The sequence below is a fragment of the Antrostomus carolinensis genome, unplaced genomic scaffold (genome assembly GCF_000700745.2).
Source record: "Antrostomus carolinensis isolate BGI_N321 unplaced genomic scaffold, ASM70074v2 scaffold9869, whole genome shotgun sequence".
NCBI classification, from domain to species: domain Eukaryota; kingdom Metazoa; phylum Chordata; class Aves; order Caprimulgiformes; family Caprimulgidae; genus Antrostomus; species Antrostomus carolinensis.
Genome location: NW_010337910.1, coordinates 35,134 through 48,426, shown reverse-complemented (window position 1 = coordinate 48,426; position 13,293 = coordinate 35,134). Strand labels below are relative to the sequence as shown.

Genomic DNA, 13,293 nt, shown 5'->3' with positions numbered 1-13,293 from the left:
CCTGCTCCAAAGATTTATATGTGCAGAAGATGGTGGGGTAAAGGAGTGTCCTAGCTTGGACCAGCGATGTCAGTCAGTACATCTGGGGAAATCCATGAAGACTCATATAAAAGGAGTAGTAAACTCTTCTTGTTGATGTAGTCACAGGTGCCCATAGTGCTAGAAATTGAGGACTCTATGCTAGGTGAGCTTCCACATGACCTTATGCATGTTGCCAGAAGGGAGATTTTGTTGTCCATCTCCTTCATAGTAGACTTTCCTACTCCAAAGTCATCAGCCACTAAGCAACAGAAGCAAGCCTCTTGGGCACCCTCTCTTTCAGGTGTACTGGTGCTTGGAAGGTGATGTGTTCTTTTAGGAACTCTGGGAGCAGTATACAGATCTTTACCCATAAGCCCTGCTTCCAAATGATAAATATGACACAAAAACACTAATTCACAGTTGTCTCTTGGGCTCAGAGCCTCCTCATAACAATGGAAGAGGCAGTCTCAAACACATACCAAAGGAGGAACTACAGATGATCTTCTCATCCATGTGGGGAGTTCCATAAATAATTGCTATCTGTTCTTTGCTGCAGACATTTTCCAGTGTCTCCAGCAGCAATTCTACCTTTGCATCTGTGTCAACCTTCAAGGTGAGTCTTGCCTGCCACCCTTTTAGAAGATGGGCATAGTTAAAAGGTGAGCTGTCATGGCTTACAAAAACAGAACAGATGATCAACGTGGTCCCAAGACGACAGAAAAAAAAAAAAAAAAGCAACAGAAGAGAGAGCTTCTCAATAGTCACCTAAATCACAAACTGTCTGCACTACTGATAGCATTACATGGGACCAATGTGTTGCAAGCACACAGTCAAATATACACCAGCCAGCAAGACACCCTGCAGCACCGTCCTGGAACAGCCCTCAGTAGAAGTGTAGACACTTCAACTAATAGTGCTTTGACCCACTCGCTCACTTCAAAAAGCTGATACAAATTGGTGGTGCAGACATACTGCCAAGTGTTCGTTCAAATGGTGACCAGCTGTCAGTGGTCACTTAAATAATGACAATAGGGCAGAGTATCAAATAAATTTAGTCAGCAAGTCATCTCTATCATGCTTGGCCTACAGACCTCAGGTCTATTACATTTTAAACTCCACACTTCTAAACAGACAAAAGAACTATTGAAGCAGTCTAATAAATTCATCTCCATGTTCCTTGCTCCTTCTTCAGCAGAGTGGGTCTCGTATGAGATTCCTAGTTTTCTGCCTTCCTTGTTTGCTGCCAGAGAGCAGGAAAACACAAAGGAATGTGAAACTGAAGGGCAAATAATACAGGACATACAGAACTAAGGTGCTGAGGAAGTGTCAGCACTGTCTTTATAGCAAGAGCACAGTGATAGTCATAACAAGCACCAATGAACACCAGGCTCCATTTGACATGCCAGCATGCTCACAAGGTACTTGTAGTGATTACAGATATCACAGTACCCACCAAGCAACTATTTACAGTCCTAAAATCAACCACTTGCCATCCACCAAAATCTTTGGGGGATACAATAGAAACCTTCACACCTGCCTCAGTTTTGCTATGTTCTTACCTTCCCTGAACCTACACAGATAATGAAGCAGGTGATAAATCTGAAACCAGTGTCAAACTAGTAAATACTTAGTCACACTTAGATGGGCAGGCTCTCCAGCCTTAAGAAATTAAAACTCTGGCACTTAGAAGCAGAACCCTTTTTTCCCCCAACAGGAAGTTTCTATGTAAGTTATTTCATAATAGAAGGCTGGAAACAGCCTTGGGAGCCAACAGATAGATGTAGTTATCTACGTGCTCAAATAAGAAGAGCTGGCTATGGAATGATCTGTATCATTGCTGGGGGGGCAGGGGGAAGACATATACAGATGAATAATGTTTGAGACTGACACCGTATCAACTTGGCAAGAAACTATCTTAACAAGTAAGACCATAATCAGTATTCAGATAGAAACTCTAAGAACTGTGGCACTTGTTTATACTTCCCATGAAAAGTCTAAAAGCTCTGGGATGAGAAAGCTATTACTGGAAAAATGTGAAGAAGGCAACTTAATACTAGAGATTAAAAATTCTTCACTTGATTTAAAGTTTGCTAAAAAACAGTCAGGAGGTATAACTGATGTAACTTAATTTCATTTAAAAAAAAAAAAAAAAAAAAAAAAAAGGTATTTCTACCAAGCCTGCCCTAGCAAATGGTGTTTTTCTACAAAAGTATCTGTAATGGACCTGTGTCAAGATGCCAGCGCACTTCTGGCAACATCAACTGCAGTAGGTGATTAGAATTTATGCTGTGTAAAATTAACTTTTAGATTAAATGAAAACTATGAACCGAAATGCAGAAGCATTTATATGGCAATTCACCTATGTCATTTGTTTAAAATGTGTCAAGGCAAGTGAACATAACGCAGTACGCTGAAGAGTTCACAGACTAATAGCTCTGGCTCTTCCAGCAGCTTCCTTTCCCAGCCCCACAGCTCTTCCCCACCAGAAACGTGAGGTGTACATATGCGGAGTCATGGCCATGTTGAGCTACCTTCATTTCTTAAAGACCAAGTGAAGAATAGTAAGGGACAGTTACAAAACATTAACTATAAAAAACTGAAAAAAAGGCCTGCTCTTGTAAAATTATCAGATCTCAGGCACAGAAAATCACACATTTGCTAGATTAGTCAAGATTTTTTTCTTGAAAAATTGTCATGGGAAGCTTATGAGAAGTGAGTGAAAGCAATCAGCATCTTGCAAGCTTGAAATATACTTATATTTCACTGTTATTTTAGTGATATATTTCACCATAGTTGAAAAAAAAATATATATTTTTAATAGAACATTGCCACCATAGTTTTGGTCTGTATTTCTGCAACCTAAACTAACAGTCTATTGCCAGTAATGCCTACTCTCAGGTTTTGCAGTGAGGTTCTAAAAAGTTTTTATCATAAAGAAATCTAAATAGACTCTCAATATTTACTGTCAAGGCACCAACAGAACCATCTTCCAAATCTGAGCATACTGCTTGTTGCATAAAGCTGTGAAGGATGAGGTTTTACAGTCTTTCAACATGAACTGCTTCATCTGATCTAATGTAACTGTGCATGTTCTCATACACATAGCAAATTCATTTTTTTTAATCCTACAAAGCCCTTGGCCTCGATAACATTTTGAGGACTGAGTTTGCAGCTGCGTATGTCGTTAAAAGCATTTCCTGTTCTCAGTTTTAAAGGTGTTGCCTTTAACTTTCATTATGTTGTCTGTACCCTTGCAAAAATTAGTCTGCTAGGTACTGGTGGTTTACACATACCAGCTTCTGAAAGAAAGAATCCCAAACATACTTCATTCGCCCTAGACCACTCCTTACCACTTATCTTTTTACCTGAGCTGTCTTTCTTTATTATTATTATTATTACTATTATTATTATTATTATTATTCAGGAGAGGCAAGGATTAACACAGTAATTTAGAGCACTGAAAAAACTCTGATCATTGGTACAGTATTTTGTGAAGCGTTCCGTACCACTTTTTGAACATTCTGGCGGCACTGTGACTTCTAGTACCCACTGAACAGTTGTTTTACTGCACTAGCTGCAGAATTTCTCCTGATGAGGAAACTGGTACTATTTCTCAGTACCTACTTTCTTGGATTTGTAAACATCAGCCATTTCTTAAGTTCTGCTATGGTCTACTGAGTTTCCACAGTTTTAAGTCCTGCATGATCTAAGTAGCACCATTTCCACCACATTTTCCTACCTGAACACGGATCCCTTTCTTCAATTTATTTACTAAGTGTTAATCAGTGGTCTCAACAGAGCTCGGCATAATTTGTTATCAGTCGCCATCATTTTTGATATTTAGCATTTATGCCTATTCTCCTCCTCATCTCAGTTTCCAGTGCTGCACAGTCCACCATACTGCATGCTTCATTTTGATGGTAGCAGCTTCTCAGAGAATTTCAGGCTTTGTGAATATACAAATAAAGATCAATTCCACCAGACTGCACTATCATATTTTAAAATAATTCTAGCAGATTCAGGGGCAAGGTTTTTTGGGGGGTTTTTAAATATTTATTTATTTTTAAACAAACATAGATCTGTTGCCCATGTATAAAAATCACATACTTTGTTTTTAAATTTCTTCAGGGCTTCTGGCTGAATTTGACATGGATTTGCTGATGTAACAGTTTCTTGTAATTTTGTAGATATAAGTGTTCTTTCCTTTTTTTGAATCTAAAATATGATTATCTTTTTTTTTTAAAACACATTAAAATATGTATCAGCATCCTCTGTGATACGAACTGTGGAAGTACAATGATAATTTGCACTGAAGTCCTTGTCCCTCTTTAATCAGGTATATTTTCTAAATAAAAAATAAAAAATAAAAAAAAATCCATGACAAATATTTAAAGTAATTTTAGATATGAAAATGAAAGTGGGACTATTTGCAAAAAGATAAATTTATCCTGCTTTATAAAATGGCACCTTTGCTTACCTACGTTAGTTACAACATTGTGAAGTCACTTTCATTTGAAACAGTGAGGCAGTTTCTCCCTACTGTGAGTCATTCACAGAGCAGAAAAGGAAATAAAACCATCTGAAATCTGAAAAGGAAGAGCAGAATATGACAGCAAAAATCACAGCACTTTAACTAAAAGTAAGTTAATTAATTAACTCCTTTACTCTTTGGACATTTGTATCATTTGTGTTCATGTATTTGATTTGCTGTGTCAGTCCTTCTCTTAGGTCTCGTTTTCTACAGTCTGCATATAAAATATCAAATATAACACGTTTTTTACTAGTTTCCTATTGGTTGGATTTTATTTAATAAAGAATACTTACTAAAATGAACCTTGTATCTTGCTATTTCATGCTGGTCTTGTCCTGCACTCCTGCTTCTTTTTTGTTTAGGGAAAACTGGTTCTCTTTTAATACATAATTTTAGTAGAAATACTTTCACATGGAGCTATCTCCTCTCAAGTTGTTCTACTGGCATAGTATCAGAGGAATAAGGTAATTTTTGTCACCACCAATTAAAAAGTTTTTACAAAACAGGACCGTTATAAAACAATTAAACCTTGCAAATGCAGTAGTCTCTAGGAGGGAAATCCTGGAGGAAATTCTGCTTATTAAAATTGCAATTTTAGTTTCCATTAAAAAGGAGAATAAGACAACAGAAGATGGGCTGGCAAGACAAATTATTTCTTAATGTCAGTTGAGCTTATTTCAAATGAGATAACATATCTACTATCTACACCAGGTTGGGTTCAACACATTTTTGCCTCCTCAACTCATTTATCTAATTCAGTCATCTTGATTATAGCCTCATGGACCTTCATTTTCAGAGGAAGAGTTTCGTAACAAACAACCTACACAACATGCTGATTACTGAACAGTTAATTCTAATTAACTTGGCTATGGCAAGAGAATTTTGATAAAGTCTTAGAATGCAAATACAGTTTGGTTATTCTGGCCAAACTTCTGTAAAATAAAAATCCACAGCGGAGTCTCCAGATGAGACATCAGAGTGATGGGGATCTAATTTGAAGAAACAAATGAGAAAATTAAAATCACAAATAATTTATTCTTCCGTTAGAATTGATGGAGTACAGTTTTAAATAGCAATGAAGTACACAGCGGTGGAAAATTGGCACAGAACCTACAAGCACTTCATTCATAATATCTGTTCAAACCTTGATGTGTATTTTTCTATTGACTTTAAAAAAATTGTTTTCCATTTAAAAGTCATGAACAAACTGAAAATCTTGTCTTCCGTGTATAATGTCACACATATGATGAACACCAGTTGTTCCCTACCCCCCTGCCCAAACATGATCGCCACCTGGAAAAAAAATACATGATTTTACTCCTGGGCTAATTTTAAGTTTTTTTCCTTTATAAAAGTTGCCAGGAATTCTTGAGTGCATGTATTCTTGCACAATAGAATATCCATTTATCTGATATACAGTTGCAGGACAGTCTCAAAACTGATTTTTTGTGTACTATGCTATTGATCAAGGTGCTGCCTCTATCTCACATGCAACGCTATAAGCATTAATGCGGTTCAAAACAAAACTGGGCATTTACCTCCCCAACAGGTTTTATATTTGCTGTTATAAGACATCCCTTGGTCTCATGTTAACCAATAAGAAAAACGGACACACACAAAAAATGCCCTCTTTCTAAAGATATTAACTCCCCAGTTAGGAAAGTTTAGATAGGTTTTACAAAGTCTTCTAGGCTATTTTGATACATACAAATTATTCAACTAAAGGTTAAAATAAACTTATACCATACAGTCCTGTCCTCCATATTATTTTTCAAATTCTTTGCATATTCAAGGCAAGTAAAATTAAAATTTGTCATTCTCTTTGTTATTGCAATTATTAAGAGGGATTACAGCTTTCTTATGCAAAGCTGTGACAACACACTTGAGAAATAAAACCCAAACATTTGTTACCCAAAAAGTGTTGCAGAAAATTGTCAAACTATGTTAGAAACAATTTTTACAAAAATGCTTCACTCAGAAAAATTGGAAAGCTTAAAAAATTAATCTTTGCACAAGACTATATTATAACTGTCCTTAATAATGTTCCCATTTAGATAACTGGGATTCTTATTCTTTGTACATGAACCTATCAGTGATGTACAATGCTCTCCATCTTTTTTCACTGTTATCTTTATTGTACACCATTTTGAGACTTACACAATCAAGCACTTATGCCCCTACCCATTTTCAACAGTATATTTCTTATCCTGCCCAGCGAGTAGTGTACTGTCTTGCATATTCACCACATGAAAAACATAATATACAAAATATTGCTGCTGTAGAAAGTGTGCATTTCCCCTTTCCCCCTACAAAAAAAAAAATCTGTGGAAAAATATTACATTCCCATAACCTTCATAAACATACAAAGCTGTTCGCACCTTTCAGTCTGTAACAGTCTATTTGACATACAGTTCTCAACTCACTGCAAATTGTTATGTCACTTATTTTCTGTCCAATATTGCCATCTAGAGTAGAGATGTGAAATCAGCTTCTGAGAATCTACAGTCTTTTAACAATTAACCCATGAAGACTGTATACCATAAAACAGCCACAAGATTTTTCCAAAATCTAGATGGAATGGGAGGTTCTCATCTTAGGAAGATGTCCACAGTGCTGAGGAGACAACATGGCTGCTAATAGATATTGCCTACCGGAATGTGAATAATTTTTCACTGTTGATAATTTCCATACTGACCCTAAAAAAAGAAATTCAAAATACATAATTAGACCACCAGGTATATTTTCCTGTATTAAAAGCTGAAATCAGAAGAGCATCCAAATAAACTATGATGTTAAAAGGTGGAAACAAATAACGGTAAATGATAAACCCATATGAATAAGTGGTATAGAGTTTCATCTCACTAAAAATCCGTTGTGTTTTAATGTAAAAGCAAGACTGATGATACGGATTTAAAGCCAGGAACCTAATTTGATCAGAAGAGTACATCTTTTAAGCTCAACACACTGCTGTGAAATTTGCAGAGCACTCTCAACTATAAAACATAGGAAATGCTTCCCACCTAAACTTTGAAAACAATTTCAAAAAGACAAGGTCACTTAAATTCAAAGTAATTTAGGAAACTAAGCGGCTTTCAGAGATACCTAAAAATATTAATATATCAAGCATCACAGAAGCACCACTGATACCTGTTATCTCAAAAATCGAGGCACATCCCAGTGAACATAAAGAACTAGACAACAAATCCTATGGGAATCAATTATTCCATAGATCCAATACACAGAATGATTACTCTTATTGATATTCTCTATTTCTTTTGACAGAACATCACGTACTGCAGAGGAGGGCAGAGGTGAAAGCATCACTGCTACATGCTTACCATGATCCTTCACCACAGGGTTCAAGGCTTGCAGAAACAAGAAGTGTGCTATGAAGTAAACATACTCCAAACTGCCATCCTGCCACCATTCCATGTTAAGTACCATCATAAGGCAGTATTTGAAATTACAGTTTTATGTTGCAATGTCAAGGTTTTTTTCTATTTTAATATGACGATCCGTCAGAAAGAAGAGTTTCAGAACAGCTGCCAGATGAGAATGTAAGCAGCGCAATTCCTATGGGAATGGCTAGTATGAAAGAGTGGCAAGGTCTTCTATAATTGAGTTTCCCTGAGGAACTCAGATTGCACAAACTGGAGGAGCAGAGCCTATCTACAGAGAGGCTTATCCACTTTTACTGCAAAGAAAGCTGGAAGAAACTCAGTAAACTGAGATCAAGTTTCCTTGACCATACATTTGCCATAAGCAAAGCATTTTCCTGTAGCTTATTTGCAGGAGGAAGCTATTAGTTCAGTGCATGAGCATTTTGTTTATCTGTTAAACAATTAGAAACAATTGCATCTCTAAACTACCACACTGAAAGAGTTTGTTCCTTCTTCTTTGTCTTTTCTAATTTCCGTAGAAAACAAGTCAACTGTTCTCCTTTAAAAATGTGGGCAATTGTGGCTATTCTCACTTCCAAGGGGAAGTTCTTCTTAAAAGTTCAACTGATCTTCTACTGAGCTATCAGGATTTTATTTAAACACTAGAACCTCAACTTGATCATAAGGTATATTTAGTTACTCTCCATTTTATTTATGCTGAGAAAAGTAATACTGTACATTTTAATGACATTTCTGAAATACTCATATTGCAAAGATTAGATTTTTACACTTTAGTACCATCTACAGGAATAAAACCTCCACTTTACCCTATAATTAGAAGACAGATTTTTTTACAGGAGTCCTCCACTACAACTCCAGCCAAACTGCATTAAAACTTTGTAAATTCAGAAGAGAATGACTAATCACACCTCTAGACAAATGATTCTGTGTAACTCAACCAAAAACAAAATCCATGAGAACTGTATATACAGACCTGAGAGACAATGTCCTCAAAATCATTAGCTTAAATGTCCACAAGAAACTAAGTGCACATTATTAAATGAGCGCACAAGAACCACAATTTTCTCATCAAATTAAAGAATACCTGGTCATATCCATAAGGCCTCTGCTGTGGTGGCTGTGGTGGCCCAGGCTGTGTGGGTCTGTACCCCCCATACTGCTGGCCTTGTCCTTGCGGATAATTGGGATACTGAGGTCCTGGACCACTCTGGGAGGGGCCTGGAGATCATCAAAACAGAAATGTAAAAAAAAAAAAAAAAAAAAGATTGCTTAAGGTGTTAGGAAGAAGAGAACAGTAAAAGCATCGAATTTTACAACTGAGCAGCACTAAGAAGTATCACTACTGTGCAATTTTGGTCTTTTCCTACCTAAAAACATACCAGAGATCAGTGGTCCTCCTCTCACTCTGGAATGCACCTTGGCTGACAGGGTCTATACTCCAACCACAGAAATGTTTACCTTTATTTATATATTCATTATTTATTACCAATGCATGTAGTTCCATACATGAGGCCACAGGACAGGGAAGGACAAGGCAAGAAATGACAAATCATAAACACGAGCACTTTCCAGGATTTAGGAAGGCACACTCTCCTCCTGCTGCAGGCTGCTCCAGTTCCAGAACTTCACAATGCCAGAAGCAGCCAGATGATCAGCTGCACTTAGACCTTTTGAAGAGACTAGCAGCGCTGCGCTGCCAGAAAGTCAGTTCTCACACCACAGCAGGCAATCACAAATGGGATGTCAGGCAAGCAAGTTACATGCATATAATGTGAGAAGTGACAACCAGTAAATGCTGTTGTGGGATGGAAAAAGGCACCCTCTACTCCATACTCCTCTGGTGATCTTAACTTTCCAGGATACGGGGAGGGGGGGGAAAACATGCCCCAAAAAACCCAAACACCACCACCAACTTTGGCTACATCATTTTTTGGCTGTAAAAGGAAGCAGTTCTTTTGTCAGTTCAAACTCTTTCTGACACTATTCACAAGGACTCAGCCTGTACACCACTGGAAACTGCATGTTACTGCTGTCAGAGCACAGACATGTTCTAAACAAAGTTAACCTCATCCTCTCCTGCCTTGGGAGAGATGGTGTACTGTGTATTTCAGCAATACTCCACATGGATCTTCTGCAGTGGATTTAAGTTAGCTTTTTCAACACCACTCCTTAAAAACAGGCAACTCTTCAAAAGTGCTTTCTTTTTAACAAACCAACACTTCCTCTCTGACCCCCCCAGAAGAAACAGATGTGTTTTAGCAATAATGTGACTCAGTGCTAGAGAGGGTTAGTTTTAGCTACAGGCACTGGAAATTAAGATGACATCAGCTGCTAACTCTCAGTAATTCTGGATCTATGAGACAGCCAAAAAGATGACCTAGAGAAGAAAAGCTCCATAGGCTTTTACCATTCTCCTCAGGCCTCAAATCCCCTTCAACCATGCAGTTTCACCTTTCTACAGTGGAATAAAACCTTAAAGACTGATAGTAATGACTGTGATGATGATTTATTTTTGCAAATTAGAAAGCAATTACGTATTAAATTGAGTAAGAATACTACATCCTGAGAAGTGCTGTGTTCCTCTGACAAATGAAATTTGGTTTTATTTATTCATGGTAATTCTTTATAGTTGAATTCTAAATATTCAGTGACAGATTTTATAAAATAAAAATGGAACTCAAATATCTATTTCTGTTAAAAAAACAGAAATTGAGAAGTATGCTATTTGAGCATACAAATTACGGCGGGTAAGTCACTCCAACAGATTACTTCATCTCTTTCCTCTAGTATTTCTTAACCTAAATTTTCAGAGTAAGTCAGATTTTATTTCTTTACTTGCAAAATTTAGAATAGGGAGCTAGATGGACCTTCACTCTGATCTTCATTCTGTTCCTATGTTATGTTAGCAGAATATAAGTACATTAGTATTAATGTAGAACTATCAATTCACTCATAACCTCCAAAAGAAGAAAACTTGCCAAATCTCAGTGGATTCTCTTGAAACTTAACTCTGTCCCAACATAACTGGATTTAATGAGAATCTGGCATTTATCTACATGGCAAACAGGTCAGCCATGCACCTCCTTGCATATGCACCATGATGAAAGTTTTAGCACTTAAATCTGCAACAAAACTAAAAGTTAAAATATATGGAATTAGATTTCAGAGATTCCTTCTTCTGAGATAAATATGCACATCTTTACAATATGCAACCAAGCAAAACTTCGAAGAGCAGTATTTTCAGTATGCTCTTCTGACCTCAAGCATTCAGAAATAATGCACAAAAATTACATACTACTACTTGAAGTTTGTTGTTCAGGAGGTTTTCCTTGAATACAAGGACTGCATTAGCTCACTTGTGGCAGAGGATTTCTCATTCCTGCCATACATGAGAAGGTTTGCGCTACTAGTGCAAATCTGTAAGATAAATGCTCTTGAATACTGCATTGGCAATGCTTACGTTCACTTCCTTACTGATCAGTACAAGAATTTTAAAAGAATGATTCATCTATGTTGGATGAAATTTTAAACTAGTTTTTTTTTTTTTAATTTTGTTCTAAATGGTAAATACAAGGATGAAAGGGTATAAATGGCTCTCTGTCATCTTTCTGCCTTCCTGACTCTGTGTTCACGTACAGAAGACAGATAAGAGCAGAGCCCTTCTGGGTCTTTCTAAATTACAGACACCTGTTACAATATTTTCTAGCCACCCTCCTTTTCTATGCTACCACATTGTCCTAAATTGCCAACAGATACACTTCCCAAAAGACGCCATCTTCTACCCTTCTTGTTTTGGCCCAGAGAAATTGCAGGCATACAGTGTTTTTGCACGAGCCTGGCCTTTCAGTCCCGTGTCTTCAGGTTCTTACCATAACCCTGCTGTTGTCCTGGATAGCCTTGTTGGCCTGGATATTGCTGCTGTTGAGGTGGATAACCTTGTTGTTGGGGTGGTCCTTGATACGCATCTTGCTGCTGACCATATTGCGAGTTTCCTGTAAGATGATTGCAAGAAAGCAAAAACTTATAAAGATACCTACTTCATTAACTTTTTTCCTTCTAAGATGCACAGCCAACAACACAAGAACAAAATGAAAATGCAATATTGATTTCAAAAACTGAACAAAACAAAGAAAACTCAAACCAAACAGAAGGAATTCGGCCAAACAAACTGCAGTTAAAGCCAATTTTGCAAAGTTGAACTGCAGCATTTTCAGCATCTCTGCCAAACGAGCATTACATTTACTGGAACATCAGTCATAAGATCATGACTATGCTAAATAAAATAAAAAAAGACAAAATTAAGGACAGCTACAAGAGCACAGACTAGCTACACAAGATCAGCAAGCTATTTCCTAATGGCACTATAATTATACAAAATATGTACACACACAAAAAGATATACAACTGAACCAACAAGTTTACGTTTAAATAAAAATTTCCACTGAAGTAAAAAAAAAAAAATCTCTAGAGTGTTTTAGTCATTTTACTGTTGTTAGAAATGGCAAATTGTGGTTATATATTTTAGGTGTTTGCAAGAAATTATTCTGAATGCTTCAGGTTCCCTGCAATTTTCAAGACAGCCAGCAACTAGTATTCTACAAGAGCTTTGCATGGGTATAAGTCGTGTTGTGCAAGAATTTCTGTTCCCGTTGCGGGTGGGGGAGGAAAGGGAATGTATGTGCGTATGTGTGTGAAGGTATATAGATACCTCCTTCGTAGTAATGTTGTGAGGAATCCTCATAAGGCCTATCGTAGCCTTGTTCAGGATACGACGGTTGCTGATAACCGTAATCATTATGACCTACATCAATTCGACAAGAGACAGGAAGAAACGTTAATGGCCTCTGAGTGAAAACCCTAAAAGTATTTCATTTCTCAGAAAAATGAAAAAAATTTCAACTGGATATACACAAAAAAATAATTTTCAATTGTATTAGCCAAAGATTTATTAATATGATTTCCTTGCATATTGAATTAACATGTGACAGGAAAAAAAAAGGCTTAATGCAGTAGTTTTAGCAACATCACAGCAAGGGATGTCTTAACCTTCTAAAAATCCTTGTTGGGAGAAAAAAAAAAAAGTATTTTATCTTTCACTCAAAAAAAAAAAAAAAGGAAAGCATTTAGGCCTTTCACATGTAAATAACCTGAATTAAATCAGAATGAACAAAGAAAGCAATTATCATAGTTTGTCTAACACCTGTTCTGCTGATCTCCAATTCAAAAGCATATGCTAAAAGCAGTGTGAAATATAACAAATAAAGCTCAATGAAGTTATAAACCACAGTCTACATTAAATTTTGCTGTTAAGTGACAGAAAAGTAGCATTCTCAAGGTTTT

At 36.7% G+C, this 13,293-nt stretch overlaps 1 protein-coding gene across 3 annotated transcripts in view; it reads right to left on the bottom strand.

The window, feature by feature from the left end:
* Nucleotides 1–5,831: 5,831 nt before the first annotated feature.
* Nucleotides 5,832–13,293, bottom strand: part of SS18 (SS18 subunit of BAF chromatin remodeling complex) — a 39,850-nt gene continuing 32,388 nt past the window's right edge. For 2 of the 3 annotated variants that reach the window (XM_029086827.1, XM_029086828.1), the window contains 3 exons: nt 11,823–11,945; nt 9,038–9,171; nt 5,832–7,248 (listed from right to left, as the gene is read on the bottom strand). In XM_029086827.1, the coding sequence (XP_028942660.1) occupies nt 7,222–7,248; nt 9,038–9,171; nt 11,823–11,945 (284 nt within the window). In that variant the 3' untranslated portion in view covers nt 5,832–7,221. Of the gene's footprint in view, nt 7,249–9,037; nt 9,172–11,822; nt 11,946–12,661; nt 12,755–13,293 lie in introns of all 3 variants that reach the window. The other variant, XM_010175331.1, reaches the window with a different exon arrangement.